This window comes from Taudactylus pleione, unplaced genomic scaffold (assembly GCF_031769625.1).
Source record: "Taudactylus pleione unplaced genomic scaffold, aTauple2 ptg000082l, whole genome shotgun sequence".
In the NCBI taxonomy this organism is placed as follows: Eukaryota; Metazoa; Chordata; class Amphibia; order Anura; family Myobatrachidae; genus Taudactylus; species Taudactylus pleione.
In genome coordinates, this window is record NW_028284484.1 from 3,490,641 (window position 1) to 3,509,375 (window position 18,735).

At 43.8% G+C, this 18,735-nt stretch overlaps 1 protein-coding gene across 1 annotated transcript in view; it reads right to left on the reverse strand.

Moving 5' to 3' along the window:
- Nucleotides 1–18,735, reverse strand: part of LOC148532177 (putative glutamate receptor) — a 91,731-nt gene that overhangs the window by 13,491 nt on the left and 59,505 nt on the right. The window contains exons 7-10 of the mRNA XM_088468193.1: nucleotides 18,256–18,482; nucleotides 16,967–17,064; nucleotides 15,509–15,729; nucleotides 14,244–14,469 (exon numbers count right to left, since the gene is read on the reverse strand). Of these exons, the coding sequence (XP_088324319.1) occupies nucleotides 14,244–14,469; nucleotides 15,509–15,729; nucleotides 16,967–17,064; nucleotides 18,256–18,482 (772 nt within the window). The remainder of the gene's footprint in view (nucleotides 1–14,243; nucleotides 14,470–15,508; nucleotides 15,730–16,966; nucleotides 17,065–18,255; nucleotides 18,483–18,735) is intronic.

The window sequence follows — 18,735 nt, forward strand, 5'->3', positions numbered from 1 at the left end:
ATGTTACAGCCTTATTTCAAAATGGAATAAATTCATTTTTGTCCCCAAAATTCTACACACAATACCCCATAATGACAACGTGTAAAAAGATTTTATGAGATTTTTGCAAATTTAATAAAAAAACAACAACTAAGAATCACATACATAAGTATTCACGCCCTTTGCCATGAAGCTCAGAATTGAGCTCAGATGCATCCTGTTTCCACTGATCATCCTTGAGATGTTCCTACAGCTTAATTGGAGTCCACCTGTGGTAAATTCAGTTGATTGGGCATGATTTTGAAAGGCATACACCTGTCTATATAAGGTCCCACACTTGACAGTGCATGTCAGAGCACAAACCAAGCATGAACTCCAAGGAATTGTCTGTAGACCTCCGAGACAGGATTGTCTTGAGGCACAAATCTGGGGAAGGGTACAGAAAAATATCTGCTGCTTTGAAGGTCCCAATGAGCACAGTGGCCTATATCAACCATAAATTGAAGAATTTCTGAACCACCAGGACTCTTCCTAGTGTTGGCCAGCCGTCTAAACTGAGTGATCGGGGGAGAAGGGCCCTAGTCAGGGGGGTAACCAAGAACCCGATGGTCACTCTGTCAGAGCTACAGCATTCCTCTGGAGAGAGGAGAACCTTCCAGAAGGGCAACCAACTCTGCAATAATCCACCAATCAGGCCTGTATGGGAGAGTGGCCAGACGGAAGCCACTACTTAGTAAAAAGCACATGGGGAGTTTGCACCTGAAGGACTCTCAGTCCATGAGAAACAAAATTCTCTGGTCTGATGAGACAAAGATTGAACTCTTTGGTGTGAATGCCAGGCGTTATGTTTGGAGGAAACAAGGCACCGCTCATCACCAGGCCAATAGCATCCCTACAGTGAATCATGGTGGTGACAGCATAATGCTGTGAGGATGTTTTTCAGCAGCAGGAACTGGGAGACTAGCCAGGATAGAGGAAAGATGAATGTTGCAATGTACCAAGATATCAAAGGAGTGGCTTCATGACAACTCTGTGTCCTTGAGTGGCCCAGCCAGAGCCCAGATTTGAATCCGATTGAACATCTCTGGAGAGATCTGAAAATGGCTGTGCACCGACACTTCCCATCCAACCTGATGGAGCGTGAGAGGTGCTGCAAAGAGGAATGGGCGAAACTGCCCAAAGATAGGTGTGCCAAGCTTGTGGCACCATATTCAAAAAGACTTGAGGCTGTAATTGCTGCCAAAGGTGCATCAACAAAGTATTGAGCAAAAGTTGTGAATTATAAACATGTGATTTCTGAGGACAAAAATGATTTTATTCCATTGTGGAATAAGGCTGAAACATAAAAGTGAAGCGCTGTGAGTACTTTCCAGATGCACTGTATATATGTGTGTGTGTGTGTGTGTGTATATATATATATATATATATATATATATATATATATATATATATATATAAATTCCAATGAACCGCACACATAACATCCGTTGAATATAGTGCGGGTTCCAGGCAAAAACATTTTTTTTTTAAAAGTTCAAATGTGACCTCCACTACATGCATTCACAGGATGCGGAATTCAGCCAGCACACCATTCAAGATATAGAACACTTGAAGTGTTTTATATCTTGAATGGTGTGCTGGCTGAATTCCGCATCCGGTGAATGCAGGTAGTGGAGGTCACATTTGAACTTGTAAATACAGGTTAAGTCTCCCATATCCAAAATGCTTGGGACCAGGGGTATTTTGGATAACGGAATATTCCGTATTTTGGAATAATTACATACCATAATGAGATATCTTGGGAATAGGGCCCAAATACACACACAGAATGCATTTATGTGTTATATACACCTTATACACACAGTCTGCAGGTAATTTTATACAAGATTTTCAATAATTTTGTGTCTCAAACAAAGTTTGTGTACATACATGAAATTAATTTATGTTTCATATACACCTTATACACACAGCCTGCAGGTCATTTTATGCATTATATTTAATAATTTGTGCCTTAGACAAAGTTTGTGTACATTGAAATATCAAAAATCAAAGGTTTCATTATCTCAGTCATGCCAAAAAAATTCCGTATTTTGGAATATTCCGTATTTCGGAATATTTGGATATGGGAGACTCAACCTGTATATATATGAGCTGCAGGGAGGCTCCATTTGCCGGATGTCCGCTGGGATTTTATTACCAGCGGGCGCTCGGCTCCTTTCCTGCAGTGCAGCGGTAGCCAGGGGCTGGAGTTCTCTCCTGAATTCCAGCTTCCGGCTTCCCCCGCAGGCACTATGGGAGAGACGTCATGACGTCTCTCCCATAATTCCGAGGAGCAGCCGGGCGGACCGGCATTATGTGTAATATGTTTGTTCTGTCAATATTTGCAATTTTAATAAAATAATTTGGACGTTTGATGGTTTTATTTAAGAAACCTTAACTAATATTTTTAAGGGATGGATATTAAATTTATGTCAGAAAAGGCCATCTTATGATGCTAAATTAATGTCTTACCCCGGTGAAAAAAATCCTAGTTTCGTCCCTGCTTAGGGGTGCCGTGAAAACAAAGCGAATACTCTAGGGCGCCGGGATTCAAAACAGTTTGGGAACTACTGCACTATGAGCACCTTCATGTTTTGTCTTTTCATAGATAATGTATATCTGGACAGCAGACCCCTATTGATTTCTCAATTTATTGTCCCGTCACAGGTGCCTGTAAAGAGAGTTACAGTGTGCTGGGGGAATTTGTTTTTTTCTTGTCTAGATTAACCCCTCCCTTGCATGCACCTGTGAGGGGCCATTAAATTGATTTATCCTGTGTATCACTGTTATGAGAGACATGTATGGGATCATTAGCTGGAGGGTATGCTGATCCTTATAGTGCCATAATGGAGGATCCTGGGGTACCTCCAGGTGAGTTGGCTCTTAATTTATAATACATAAACATATGAAAAGTGGTGTTATTATCATGCAGTATAGGACCACCAGGGCAGAGACGCCTTGCTGTGACTGGTGGCTTATCTGCACTTTTGTTGTCATGTAGGATGTTAGTCACTTTTGCTGGCCTATTAACAGTGTGCTGGGGGAATTTTTGTGTGTTTTTTTCTGGTCTAGATTAACCCCTCCCTTAAGGTGGGTACACACAGTACGATGTAGGCAACAATACAATCTCGTCAACGATTTCCCTTGAACTCTTCCCGGCAGCTCCACTGCATGATGTGCAGCAAAAGCTGCATGATGTACACAAGATCTATTGTGCACGATCTAATAATTTTCATATTCATTAGATCGTGTGCGTTAGTCGACAGATGCATGTATCATGGATCTCCCTGATCTGTGCATGCATCTGTGTGTAAAGAAATAAATACACACAGATGCACAGATGGATCAGGGAGATCCGTCAACGCATCTGTGTAAAAAAAAAAATTAAAACCTGTGTAAAATAAAGTAATAAATTGCGTACCCTCCCCCAAAGCACAACCAGCCTCTGGCTTTTTGAGACCCAGTACTAGTTGTAAAAATACAGGGGAAAACAATGTAGGGGGTCCCCTGTATTTAGCTCAACCAGGCCCAGACTCCAGAGACAGCCCTGCTTGCCAAAATATAGGGGAAAAAAACATAGGGGTCCCCTGTATTTAGCGCAACCAGCACTGGGCTCTGAGCTGGTCCTGGTTAGGAAATGCAGGGGATAAAAAGTGTAGGGGTCCACTGTATCATCTATAACCAGCACCGAACACTTTCTAGTGGGGGGTTAACAACACAGCCATGGGATGCCTTTCACTGGATCCCCCCGCCAAAGCATTACCCCTGACCGCCAGACAGCCCAGGCCAGGGATCCTTGGTGAGTTGGGGACATCCCTTAATAAAGGGGTCTCCCTCTCCAGGGCACCCCAGGCTAGACTGATAGCTCGGCACCCCTGGAGCAGTGAGTGCCGGTTGATAGTATAGTGTGGTGTAAATGAAACAGTTAAAAATATTGTCTTTTGCAGTGGAACTACAGGTCCCAGCAAGCCTCCCCCCGCATTACTGGTACTTGGAAAACCACAAGTACCAGCATGCGGGGCATTACAGGCCCACTGGTACCTGTAGTTCCACAGCAAAATAAATATTTATAAAAAGACAGTGCACACACACCGTGACAGTACAAGTTTAATAAAACATACATGCACACTCCCTTCTCCAGGGTCCATAGGGATCCACAGGGATACCATGGGGTAATGTGGTTAGAGAGATCAGGCACCAAACAGTTAAAGCTTTCAACTTCCAGGATGCCTCGGGTCCTCCTCCATATATACCCCGACCCCAGCCACAGGCCTTCAGTTGTTCATTTGGTACGACAGGATACAGATACAGGGCCGTAGCTAGGGTAGTGCGGCCGGTGCCATCACACAGGGCACCACAGGTCAGGGGGCGCTGTTTGGGCCTCTCAAATTTCTGTTTATTATCATTTTTGCTTGTAGCTTCCTTTTATTTCATCCCCAGCATCTCCTGGCCTCTCCTATCTCTTCCCTGGCTCTTCCACATGAAGCCATGGCCCTTTTTTGGGTGCATTATGTCTCTTTGAAAAATGAGGGGGGCGCCAATGCTCTTTCTGGCACAGGGCACCAAAAGTCTAGGTACGGCTCTGTACAGATGCATCTTTGTAACAGGGGACTGCTCAGGCAGTCCTAAGCTTTTATTTTCTTTTCTATGTTTTTGGGTTGGCAGTACTGAGTGTCTGATCAAAGACGCATGTAATGTGACTCCTACCTCCGCCAGGCCACGCCACCAGTAATAGGGCTGATGATTTCAGCGGGTCTCGGCTGAGCTTGCTAGCAGCGATGCTGGGACCCGGACTTCAACCAGACGCACAAAGATGTTGGGTAAGGCTTACGTGGAATCGCACATGGCAGTCCTTGCTTCCGGCCCCAGAGATGACCGATAGCCGTAGCAGTCAAGGTTTTTGTGCGTCTGGTTTCGCTCCTACTACCCCGTTCAGGGCCGCCATCAGGGGGGGACTGCCGGGCCTTTAGTCCCAGGCCCGGACACTTGGGGGGCCCGCCCGTCTGCCTATCACTCGGCTGCCCGCGTCCAGTGCTATCCCCCCGCCGCACAATAAAAAGTTACCAGTAAGTCACTTATTACTCAGCCGCATGGCTGAATACAGGGGAAACTCTGGGGGCAAGTACCTCCGCGTCCCGCCTCTGAGAGGGCCCCGCCAGCCAGCGCACCAGCTAACTTACAGTACCACACTGACCTGACTGCCGTCATCACGGCGCCACAGTGCACTGCAGGGATGCTGGCGGCCGTCCAATAGAAAGCGATGTAGCAGCCTGAGGCTTTCAGTGATTGGCCGGCCAGCGCAAAGGCTGCAGGGAAGAAGAGGCACACAGAGGATGATCTGCAGAGGAGAAACGTGCTGTGCAGTGCAGCTCTTCTGTGTTCAAAAGGGATCATCTTAACAGATGAATAAGGTAAGTAAGACACACAGTAGTGCATTTAGTTTTGTTATCAATTGAAATGTATTAAATTAAAGGCACCAGGGTCTATTACTTTGAATGTGTGTATGTATGTATATATGTATATATATATATATATGTGTGTGTGTTTATGTATGTATGTATATATACATACATATATATATGCTTATATGTTTATATATGTATATAATGTGTATACTATATGTATGTGTGTGTATGTATATGTCTATATATATATAATATATTTATACACACTCACGGCAGGGAATATTTGGGGCGGCACTCATGGCACATATAAAAAACAACCTTTCACTTCCTGACAAAACTCTATAAAGACTAAAACGAACTAGATAGGTTGTATTTTATATACGCCATGATTACCGCCAACCATTCCCTGCTATGTATTGCTTAATAGTATAGATGTCACCTGGGCTATATTTATCCCAGGTGCCATCCATATAATGTTATATCTTACATTATATATATATATATATATATATATATATATATATATATATATATATATATATATATATACGGTATATATAATAATTTCAGAAGAAGATACCAGCACTCAAAATATATTATACTAATGACTGATGACACTATGAAGGGGGTGTGGGGTTGGCGGTGGTAGGGGGCTTGTGGATGGGGGGGCGGGAGAAGGGGGGTTGAAGGATATTGAGGGGGGCCCTGCCCATTTTGTCAGTCCTGGGCCCCACAATTTCTGATGGCAGCCCTGACCCCGTTCATGTATATGAGGCGCTTACAGTTTTTCTCGAGGGTCTAGCCCGGGAGAGCAGGGCCAACCATCCACAGCAGATGTTCCTTCTTTTGCGAGGGCAGTTAAATCAATCCTAGATATTTAGGATGATGAACCAGTCTCTAGTAAGAAGGCTCCAGTGTTTAAACACCAGAAGGTAGCCAAAACGGAGTTATCCATCCACAGTGGATGTTCCTACTTTGTTGAGGGTGGTTAAATCAATCCTAGATATTTAGGGTGGCCAAAACGGAGTTTCCTAAATACGAGCAGCTCAATGAGTTTATGGAAGAGGCATGGGGCAACCCGGATAAACAGTTTTAGGTGAACAAAAGATTAACATCATATCCTTTCTCAGCTTCTGAATGTATTAAGGGCCGTATTCAATTAGCGGCAAAAAGCCGTAATCTGCAAAAAAAAGTTTTGCAGATGACATCATTTTACCAGGCGGAAACTTTTCGCTGTGTTCAATTGCAAAGACTTTGCAATGTAATAGGCGAAAAAGTTTCGCCTATAAATAGCAGGCAGAAAAAAGTGCTGAATTGCGGGTTTGGGGTGCAAAGGTGTAGGAACCACTCTGCACCCATGGGACAGCCCCCCAAAGGATAACTGCATAAAAAAAAAAAAAAAAAAGAAGAAGTATGGGGTAGGTGTTTTTTTGATTGCAGGTGCTTGCTGAAGGTGCATTTTTGATGTCACTTAAAACGTCTAATGAATTTAAACCATGCTTGCACCCATTTTCAAGTACCCCAAATTTGACAGGACTACTTATTTTCACGAAAAAATACTACTTAATGCTATTCTTCACCACTTGGTCAAAGACGCTATAGAGAGGCAATTGGAAGCACTTAAGTACCCCAAATAGGTTCAGGAGGGCTATTCGGGGACATCTATACTGATCCCCAATGTTAGTGCATCTTTTGGGGGGTGTTAGGCTGATTTCCCCATCTTTGACAGAACTATTTGCCTGTTTTAGTTTCGCCGGGATGCGTTTTTGCGTCCTTTGGAATTGAATATGGCGAATAGCGGTGGCGCACACAAAAAGTTTTTGCATACAAAACACACAAAGTAGGCGAAAAGTGCGGCAGGCGGAAAAGTATTGGGGGTGCAAAACTAATTGAATACGGCTCTAAGTGGGAGGTACCTCCTACTGTGGATGCTCAAGTTGCCTATTCCGTCAGCATCTTCTGTTAAGGATTCTACAGATAGGAAAATGAAAACACGTCTTAAGGCAATATTCATCATCGGGAGCTGTTACTTGTCCATGTATGGCTGGAGCCTGGGTAGCCAAAGCTGTTGAAGAATGGATGGGGGCATTGGAAGACTCTCTACCAGAGAACAGATGATGTATATCTCCCACATACGGGAAGTGGCCTCCTATTTGGGAGGAGTTGCAGTAGATGCTGGAATTGTAGCTTCTAAAGCAGTGGTAGCCAACCCCAGTCCTCAAGAGCTACCAACGGTGCATGTTTTGCAGGTCTCCTCACAGAATCAAAAGTGATATAATTAGCTCCACCTGTGGATCTTTTCAAATATGTTAGTAATTAATACACCTGTGCACCTGCTAGGTGGTCTGGAAAACGTGAACTGTTGGTAGCTCACGAGGACCGAGGTTGGCTACCCCTATTCTAAAGCATCAACAGCTTCAGTAGTTACGCGCAGGGTCCTTTGGTTAAAATCCTGGAAAGCTGATACAGGATCAAATAAGGCTCCGGAAACCTTACCTTTCTATGGAAATCTACTTTTTAGAGCAGAGTTAGATAAGATAATAGCTACTCTGGCAGCTTCAAAGTCTCCAATCTACTGATACAATAAAATCTAGGCAATTTTCTTTTTAGTCCTTTCGTCCTTGGGGACGAGCAAAGGAACAATCTTCCTTCAAGCTGTCTAGTTTTAGCAGACGTCCAGCTTCTAACAATCAAACAACAAACCCTCGGCCTGATGGGGCGGGCCTCCTCCTGGGGGATGCCAGGGTGGGAGGCCAACTTCTTCAGTTTGCGGATTGCTGGCATCAAACAGCAACAGGTGCCTTGGTCCAAGAAGTGGTCTCTCAGGGGTATGCCTTTACTTTCCACTCCAGAGGTTCCTGTGGTGGCTGAAAAAGGATCATCTGGACAAAGGGCACCCATTCTGGATTCCAAATTGGGTGCTTCTCACCACGGATGCCAGTCTTCGTGGATGGGGGTCAGTGACAGGTCATCACACCTTTCAGGGAAGATGGACAATTCAGGAAAGTCATCTGCCCATAAACATTCAGGAACCACGAGCAGTATACAAAGCACTTACCATGGCACAGGACCTGCTCCAAGGCAAGCCGGTCCAGATCCAATCCGATAACGCGACTACAGTGGCCTATCTCAATCATCAGGGAGTCACGAAAAGTCATGCAGCCATGAAGGAAGTGACAAAGGTTCTGATTTGGACAGAATGTCATCTCGGCAATATTCATATCAGGAGTCCTCAATTGGAAATCAGACTTCCTGAGTCGTCAGGATATACACGCCGGAGAGTGGTCTCTCCACCCGGGAGTGTTTCAGCTCTTGGTGAACAAATGTGGTCTACCAGACAGAGACCTCATGGCATCACGTTACAACCACAAGGTTCCTAGGTACAGGTCCAGAGACCCATCAGCAGCATTCTCCGCGGACGCACTGGCAGTAAGATGGGACTTCAAGCTGGGGTATCTCTTTCCTCCAATTTGCCTCCTGCCAAGAGTTCTCAGGAAATTCAAGCAGGAGGTGAAACAGTAAGTCATTGGTTCACAGGCATACAGAATCTATCCATAGACAGTCCGTATCCTCTTCCTGCATCCAGATTTACCTTGTGTGGCTTTGACGGCATGGCTCTTGAATCTTCCATCTTAAGAGGCAAAGGTTTCTCCAGCTCTGTGATTCAAATGATGCTTAGAGCACGGAAGCCTGCCTCTGCCCGCATCTATTACAGGGTTTGGTACTTTTTTGGGTCAGTGGTGTTCCCACAGAAAGTATGATCCTATGGTGTTTAGGGTTTCCCGGGTACTGGCTTTTCTCCAGGCTGGGTTAGACTTTGGTCTCCACCTGGCCACTTTGAAACTGCAGGTTTCTGCATTGTCAGTCTGGTTCCAGAGAAAGATTGCTTCATTACCAGATGTTAGAATTTTTATTTCAGGGAGTTCTGCGAGTTCAGCCTCCTTTTGTCCCACCGGTAGAACCGTGGGATCTGTCTTTGATTCTTAAGGGGCCACAAGCTCCCCCATTTGAACCTCTGGACTCTGTAGACTTGAAAAGGTTGACAGCAAAGACCCTTTTTCTCCTCGCTATCTCTGATTTGGCTTTCTTGTAGCTCCTCATTTTGTTTCTTTACCAGGATAGAGCTGTTCTTCGTACAAGGGAGGGTTACCTTCCTAAGGTAGTGTCCTGTTTTCATGTAAATGAAGAAATTGTAGTTCCAGCATTTCAGGCTCCAGACCTCTTGGTAGGTGAAGTCTCCCTAGATATAGTACGTGCTCTCTGTATCTATGTGGAGCATACAAACTCCGTTAGAAAATCAGATGCTCTTTTTGTATTATATGGTTTTCACAAATGAGGATGGCCAGTTAACAAGCAGACCTTGGCTCGATGGTTATGTATGACTACTGTACCTCTCAGGTGTACACACAGGCTGATCTCCCTGTCCCAAACACGGTGACAGCACATTCGATTCGGTCTGAAGGGCCATTGTGGGCATTTAGTTGTGGTGCCTCTGCTGAACAATTGTGCAAGGCAGCCATGTGGTCTTCTGTCTACACTTTTCTTAGGTTGTACGCCTTTTATACTTTTGCCTCACAGGATGCTTCCTTTGGGCGACAAGTTCTCTTTTCTGCTCAGGAGCGTCCCCCACCCATAGGGGAACTGCTTTAGAACATCCCCATGGTATCCCTGTGGATCTCTATAGACCCTGAAGAAGAAAATAAGAGTTATGGTAGACTTACCATTGATAACTCTTTTTCTTTGAAGTCCACAGGGTCCACAGGGCACCCACCCTGACGCACCTGGCTGCATTGGGTATTTTTTATTTCGGTCACGGATTCCCTCATCTTGTGTGAGATGTGAGAGTGCTTCTGGTGTACGATTGTTCTTCCTTCTCCTCTTTCCTTTTCCTGCTTTGAGGCTTGAATACAAAACTGAAGGACTGTGGCTGGGGGGTGGGGTATATATGGAGGAGGACCCGAGGCATCCTGGGAGCTGAAAGTTTTAACTGTTTGGTACCTGGATCTCTATAACCACATTGCTCCATAGTATCACTGTGGACCCTATGGACTTCGAAGAAAAAGAGTTATCAATGGTAAGTCTACCATAACTCCTATTATCTCACATACTCTCCTAGTATCCCTGAAGCCCATCATGTCCACTTCTCCAAGTAGGAATCCATAGGTACCTGTAAAAAAAAAAAAAAAAATCCATACTCCCCTCTTTCCATGCATGGATCACGTCCTCTTCTGTCCATGTCAGCATCCAGGCTCTTCCAAAATAAAAAAACGAAAATACCGGACCAGCGGACATTGTATTTCCATAACCAGAACCAGCTCAGAGCCCAGTGCTGGTTGTGCTAAATACAGGGGCCCCGTACGTCGTTTGTCCCATGTATTTTCCCAACCAGTACTGGGTCTCAAAAAGCCCAGGCTAGTTGTGCTTTGGGGGTTCACTTTTCTTTTTTAAACACAGAAGAACAGACGGATGTGACTGATCCGTACGTGCATCTGTGTCTATTTATTTTTTTACACACAGATGCATGCATCATGGATCTCCGTGATCCGTGCGTGCATCTGTGTCAGCCATGACATCGTTCAGCGTGCATACACACAGAACAATGTCATGCAAATCGTTGAAAGACAGGTCGTGACCACTACCAACGACAGCACGCATCGTTATCATGCACACACAAGCCACTTTTTAAAAAATTTGTCATTCAAATCCGTTGCAAACGGCAATATCGTTAAAAAAAAATCGTACCATGTTTGGGGGTCTTTACATGCACCTGGGATGGGCCAATAAACTGTTTGAGCAACTACCATTCAGTGACTGTTACTTGGCTGTAACAAAGCGCGTTAAATACTTTGGACATACAGATACCAAAGGATCACTAAACTTAGATGTCATATTAAGACAACCAGCAATTTAACATCTTCTTTTCACCTTACACTCAGCACCTTTATACAGTATATCCAACACTGCAGAATCCAACTACACCACTTTCAGATCCCAGATCCTAAAAGCCGCAATCTCAAAGTTTCACCATACAGGCAGTAACTTGACAGGACTATCGTGCAGCTTGTCTGCCGTCGGTCGGTGGTATCTGTACTTTGCCATCATGTCTTCAAACACTATTTCCTAATAAGTATTAACAGTCCATTCTTATTGGAACCCTCTGTACATCAGATGTCTATTCATCAATATATATTTTTTATTTTATGCATTTACTTTTAATTAACTGAAGTACCCAGTGTTACCTGGGTTTAAATCTTCAAGTTATTATGTTTTTATTATGTGATGTCATCCAAATCCATCCAGTGGAAGACTCAGAACAGGTGCTGTGAAGTTCTGACTGAGGGCCTGATTCAGCAAGGAAGGCACGCTAGCAGACACACGCACCCGTCTGCTGCGAGAATATGCTAATCAATGCATATGCACGGAGACTGCAGCACAAGATGCAGATGACCAGCCCCATACTAAGCCGTCCATCTCCCTTTACTCACAGCCTGATCAGCACGCAAGATAGCGTAAACATCGGTAACATCGAGAACCATCGGACCAATTAGCATAATAGTGGTTGACCAGACCTGCCGCAGGATTTTGGCAGCTTCCTGTTTACAGCTTACGGTATGGCGCCGCACTGCCTAATTATGCACGCCCCTATATCTGCGTTATAACGCCTGTGTTCGCCTGACCACACCGTCACCACCCACAAACGGCACTTCCTGTCAATGTCAGAAGTGGTCTGCATACACGCTGCGTATGCATACCCGATTGCAGTGGCTAGTTCGCGCATACGCAGTGCAATGCATGCGCAGTGCAGAAAAATCGGTCAAGTGCGTGCGTTCTCTCATGTGCGTTCCTTGCTGAATCATGCCCTGAGACCCCAACCACTCCATTGGGCATCCCAGACCAATTACAACCCCTCTGAAGTTTTCATTCAAATCCATCCAGTGGCAGGCCCAGAACAGGCTAAAAGTTCTGCCCAGGGTACACCAATGGGAGGTCCGACCGGGATCGCAACCCCCCTAAAAACTGTCCAGGATCCAACTGGACCACCTCACGTTGGTTTCATCCCAATCGGTGCATGGGGTATTCGAATGCATAACAAACAAACCAATTAATTTTATATATAAGATGTGTTATTTGTTGATTATGGGAATTTGCTACCTTATTACATCAATGTATTTATGCATTGTTTAACTGGAATGGTGCAGCACAGATGGCATAATGGTAAGCATTGCTGCCTTAAAGCCAAGAGATCATGAGTTGAAGCCCAGAACAAGGCCTTATCTGTGTGTAGTTTATTTCTCTCTATGTATGTGGAGGTTTCCCCTGGGTGCTCTGGTTTCCTTGCAAACTGCAAAAAAATACTAGTTGTCCAATTGTCTTCTGTGAAAAACTGAATGGGATATATAGTAGACTATAGATAGCAAGCTTTGCTGGAGCAGGAAGTGATGTGAATGACTGGATATTCTTTGTAAAGTACTCCATAAATAAATATAGCTTATGTAGGTTTCAGTGGTTAATCTTAGAACGAGGTGTGTTGCACTCATTCACCAGACCCCATAGCAACACTTTTTTCTTTTAAGAAACCTCCACCCCTCACCGGTATTTCTGCCATTGCCTAGGGTAGGTTTAGTTAGTAATGAGCAATCTGCCCATGCTTCCCTGATCACAAAACGTGTATTACACGTGTTTCACATAAACATGACTGTTGTCACACAGCATTTCTGCTGTGTGCATGTCTGTACTTTTATCAACAACCTTTTGCAAGGTAAAATTAATCCTTACTATCTGATGGCCGCGGCTTCACCCATGATGAAATCGCTTCCGCCAAAATGTGTTTTTTGAGGTGTTGTATTTCTTTGCATAGGGGCCCTGTCATGGGAGTGGCCCATGTGACCAGCAGCGCTATACAGCAGCACCTTCACTCACGCCCTGTGCACATACTGCTATGTAGCGTATCCTATTAAAGTGAACGTGGTCCTAAAGCACCTCTCCCACTCACCAGCCGCACGCATGGTGCCACACCTATCTCTACCATTGATAATGTAAAATATATTTTGTTTTTATTATTGCTCAGCTTTAACTTGACAAATTGAGATGAAACAAAGTTAAGGTTATTTCTAGGAGTTATCACTACAACATGATGCATGTTTCATGAAAATCGGTTCAGTCGTTTTTGTGCCAACTTGGAACAAATAGGAAGACACAATGTTCTAATTATATCAGTATAGAACTATAGATAAAAAAATTTCTAGTTGCAACATGACTTTAAAATAAATCTAAATGTCCAAAATGATCGGGACTTTCAGTTTAGATCATTCCTCTCCCAGTCTGCCCAGCTCGGAAGATATGAAATGGGAAATTTCTAGACCATACTGTAGCAGGCTTGCCGACATTTAGCTCCCTCCTTCCGGTAGGGAGCTGTCGGGCTTACACTGCTGGGAGTGTGACGCGGTGAAAGGGGGCGGGGCACAGCAGGTGATGTGTCATTGGGGGCGGAGCATGGGGGCATGACAGCGTGATCGCGTCATTGTGGCTCCGCCCCCTCTTCACAATGCCGTGATTAATGGCATTGTGCAGCTGGGGGCGGAGCCACGATGATGCGATTCAGCGCGAATCGCGTCACCGGTCTCCCGCTGCCGGGGATTATAGCTACAACCAAGGGGGGGTGCGGACACGTCGCCGGGGGCCGGGTGACTTGCCTGCCTTTCCGGGGGGGCCTGGAGCGGCACACGATTTTCGGGAGGCTCCCGGCCAACTCGGGAGGGTAGGCAAGTACGTACTGTACTGCATTCAAGAAAATAATCAGTACATGAGATATAAATATACCTATTGAGGCAGCAATGCCATATCCTCTGCCTGCAATCACTTCCGGGGCACGAACAAGATCGCAGTGTTTGGCCACCACAAAGTCCTGACTAATGGACTCTCCCAGGAAGGCGTAGTTTGATTCCCTCACTCGTTGTACTCCTTCAGCAAAAGAATTCACCAGTACGCGATCTTTTCTTTTGTCCATGTACTTATATATCATTTGGAATGTTGGGTTCTTGGAATTCTGTAAAAATAGGCGCAACATCAAGACATTTTCACAGGTTTTATTTTTCTTTACAATAGACTTTCAGGTAGAATGCATGTGGTAATCTTTGGAAGTGCAGCACAATCTCAAACTATTCTTATTCCCTTTATCCCCAGTGGCTGCCTAAATAAGGCAATATACAGCCAAACTGAGGCATATTTCCACTGATTGCCATGGTACCCATTCCTTTAAAGAGGAGGTCCTGGACACTTGTAGTTGGGAGTGTTACTGGCTGACGATGGCATAGCAAGAGCTATAGCTGCTACAGGGCCTGGAAGCATGAATAGCCAACACATAGGGCTCTATTTACTAAGCAGTTTTAGGAGACAGAGTGAAAAGTGATAAGAAAGTGATAAGGTGCCAGCCAATCAGCTCCCAACTGTCATTTTTCAAACACAGCCTGTGAAATGACAGTTGGGAGCCGATTGGCTGGCACCTTATCACTTTCTTATCACTTTTCACTCTGTCTCCTAACACTGCTTAGTAACTAGATCCCATAGACACTTGGGGCCTGATTCAGAGATGTATGCTAACCCGATGGTTAGCGCACATCTTCGATGTCTGGGAGTCTGCTCTTGCGCAGGACCCGTTCTGCGATCTCACACACAGTTTCCCCAAGCCTCTGCCTTATTGACAGGTAGAAGTGTTTTTGGGGCGGTGCAGGGACGGCCAGCACTCCCGGAAATGGAGCGTGTCGCCTCCATTTTCTGCAAGTGCTGAGGCCAGGATTTGCATCCATGGATGCAAACTTTCTGACCTCACAAGCAGCCAGGAGCTGGCAAGCCTGCGCAAGCTGCCTGATGTCACAGCACTGGGCTGGCGGATACTGACAGGAGTCGTCTTTTCTCTTCAGACACCTCCTACATCATTAGCATTTAATATGGACAGTATTGCGCAGCTGTTTGTGTGCGGCTGTGCAGTTATTACCTCTCTCACCAGGACATGATGAAACCCTTTTGTTGTAGGGTTTCTGGCTTCATGAACCTACAAAATAAAAAGTTGTTTTGTCAACAGTTACCTTAAAGAAATTAAAAGTGGATGAGTTGTTCAATGTCCCAAACTCGATTTTACTTTGCTTTAACAATTCATCAAATGTCTGAATTTTTGGAGCATGTTCTGTGGCGCTGTTTAGGTATGAAGCGAAGCCGGCGATATACGCAGCCAGCAGGGTAATGGAGAACAGCCACCAAATGACGGCAATTATTCTGGCAGACAAAGATTTTGGCAGAGGCTCAACACCTACAGAAGTAAAAAAAAAAAAAAAGATAAGTCTAATAACAGCAGGAGTACATATTTCAGTACCCTCATCTCTATTCTGTAAATAGTTGCATCGACTGGGACTTATTTAAGAATATGCTGGGAAAAGCAGTGATGTTCCTTAACTCATAGCAGCCAATCAGATGTCAAATTTAGTAGCCTAGTGCAGGCAGAATAATGAAAGGCATCATTTAATTGGTTGTTATGGGTTAAACGCACCACCTACGACAACAATGTGTGGTGAAGCTATAACAGCTTTTTACTAAAACAGTTTAGCAAAGAATTCCACGGCTGAAGGTCTAACCTGGGGGCTATACCGTAGACCAGGGGTTCTCAACCACAGTACTCAAGGCACACTAACAGTCTAGGTTTTAGGGATAGCCATACTTGAGCACAAGTGACTTAATTAGTACCTCAGTTATATTGATTTAACCATCTGTGCACAAGCATGGATATCACTAAAGCCAGGACTGTCAGTGTGCCTTGAGGACCGAGGTTTGGAATCACTGCCATAGACTCACAGCCATGGAGTTTTGTATTTCTTATGGGATTTTCCCCTGAATCTTTATAATCTTGCACATGTATATCTCTTTTATTCAATCATGGGTGTGGTCTGCCTACATTCACTCCTCAATGTTTTTTGTTTTCCTTGTTGTAAGTTTGTGTCGGTAGACAGCAATTATGTGCACATTTATGTACCATGCAAAAACACACCGCAAGGTCTATAGCCTGCAATTCCTAATAATAGGTATAAATTCAATTCATGGCGGACAAATAGATCTCTTTTTTTGTTGAAAAATGTCTCTTGCACAGTAATAAAAGTGCACTGTTTGCACTATCCTTACATTTCCTGGTTGTAAGTAATACAAAAAAAAAAAAATTAAGGCCATTCCCAAACTGTTGATAGACTTAGACCAAATTAACCTGAAATTACAACTGGTGGGGCTCCACTGACCATTTCTGGTCAGGGTCTTACCTTAATGAGAGCCATGCAGGGACTTACCTTAATGAGAGCCATGCAGGGCCTTACCTTAATGAGAGCCATACAGCGCCTTACCTTAATGAGAGCCATGCAGGGCCTTACCTTAATGAGAGCCATGAAAGGCCTTAACTTAATGAGAGCTATGCAGGGCCTTACCTTAATGAGAGCCATGAAAGGCCTTAACTTAATGAGAGCTATGCAGGGCCTTACCTTAATGAGAACAATGCAGGATCTTACCTTGCAGTGTAAATGCCCCCACACCAAACCAAAGACTGTTCAGTAAAGTGTATTGATTCTGCTCATTGGAGGGATCGGGCCACTCCCAAGGACTTAACCTGATAAAACATATATTCAGTGTTCACTGTCATTTGTGTGCTTCTACTGTACATAGTTATTTTATGTTTCTATGTATTCATATAGTGCTATAATATTACTCTGGCATCACATATAGACCTCATTTAATTACATACTATATGTAATACATTAGTGTCTAAAGAAATTATCATATTTGTTGCATATTTTAGGTTCCAAACTGTTTCTGGTAAAAGTCTAAATGTACAGTATATACAGGTTGAGTCTCCCATATCCAAATATTCCGAAATACAGAATATTCCGTAATGCCGAATTTTTTTGGCATGACTTGTAATGAAACCTTTGATTTTTGATGGTTCAATGTACACAAACTTTGTTTAAAACACAAATTATTAAAAATATTGTATAAAATTATCTTCAGACTGTGTGTATAAGGTGTATATGAAGCATAAATGAATTTCATTTCTGTACACAAACTTTGTTTGAGCCACAAAATTATTGAATATATTGTATAAAATTACCTGCAGGCTGTGTGTATAAGGTGTATATAACACATAAATGCATTCTGTGTGTATATTTGGGTCCTATTCCCAAGATATTTCATTATGGTATGCAATTATTCCAAAATACGGAATATTCCGTTATCCAAAATACTCCGGTCTCAAGCATTTTGGATATGGGAGACTCAACCTGTATGTGCAATAGAACATTCATACTGTAAAGCTGGCCACACACTAGACCAACTTACATCCAACCAGCCAACTAGTTGATTGGTTGGAATGAAAAGCTGGTAAGGTATGAAAGCAAATGACCATCAGCAATTTGCTCCCAAACGCCGGAAAATGGACAAAATTGAACAAATTGTTTAGATCAAACATTTACAAACTTGTCTGACCGACCATTTTCATCTGTTTTCTGGCATTTAGAAGCAAATTGCTGATCACCATTTACTCCATACGTTACCAGATTTTCATTCAACTAGTTGGATGGTTGGATGAAAGTTGGTCTAGTGTGTGGCCAGCTTTAGAAACCTGTAACTGGACTGGCTGTCTAACATAAACTAGCAGTGTCTTATCATTTGGACAACTCTTTAGTACAAAACATACATTCTACACAAGACTGAATGCAAACAGAAATCAAATTATTAGATGTACAGACGTAACACATTTATTAATTTGACCTCATCTATTTCATATGCTTCGATTCATCCCTACCTTCCGACAAGCAACAGACAGATGGTTGTAATCACATAAGATATTATGATTCCTATCCACAATTCTTTACTGAAAGGATGTAAGAAAGCAAAAAGGTATGAACGGTCAGCGGCCCCATCCTTCTTCATAAGTATTCCGATTCCAGTCTGTATGAATGGTTTGGTGAAGGACACCTCATTTTCTCTGACTGCGGTAATTGTTAAAGGCGCCAGTGCTAAGTCTGCTTCCTGGAAGATACATATGCAGAAAATATAGTTAATTATTATGCTCAATTAGAAGTCTAGTGCACAAGAATTAACTGTACAGTACCTTGTTCCAGTTATGTCATACCTCCCAAATGTTCCTTCTTTGCAAGGCAATTCTATTGTTTATGCCCAAGACCCTTGTGTGTCTCAGACCACCCAGGGGCCTGCAGGACACTTATCTACCTACCTTTCTATTTGGGTGTACAGGAGAGCCACCTGCGATTTGGGAGTCTCC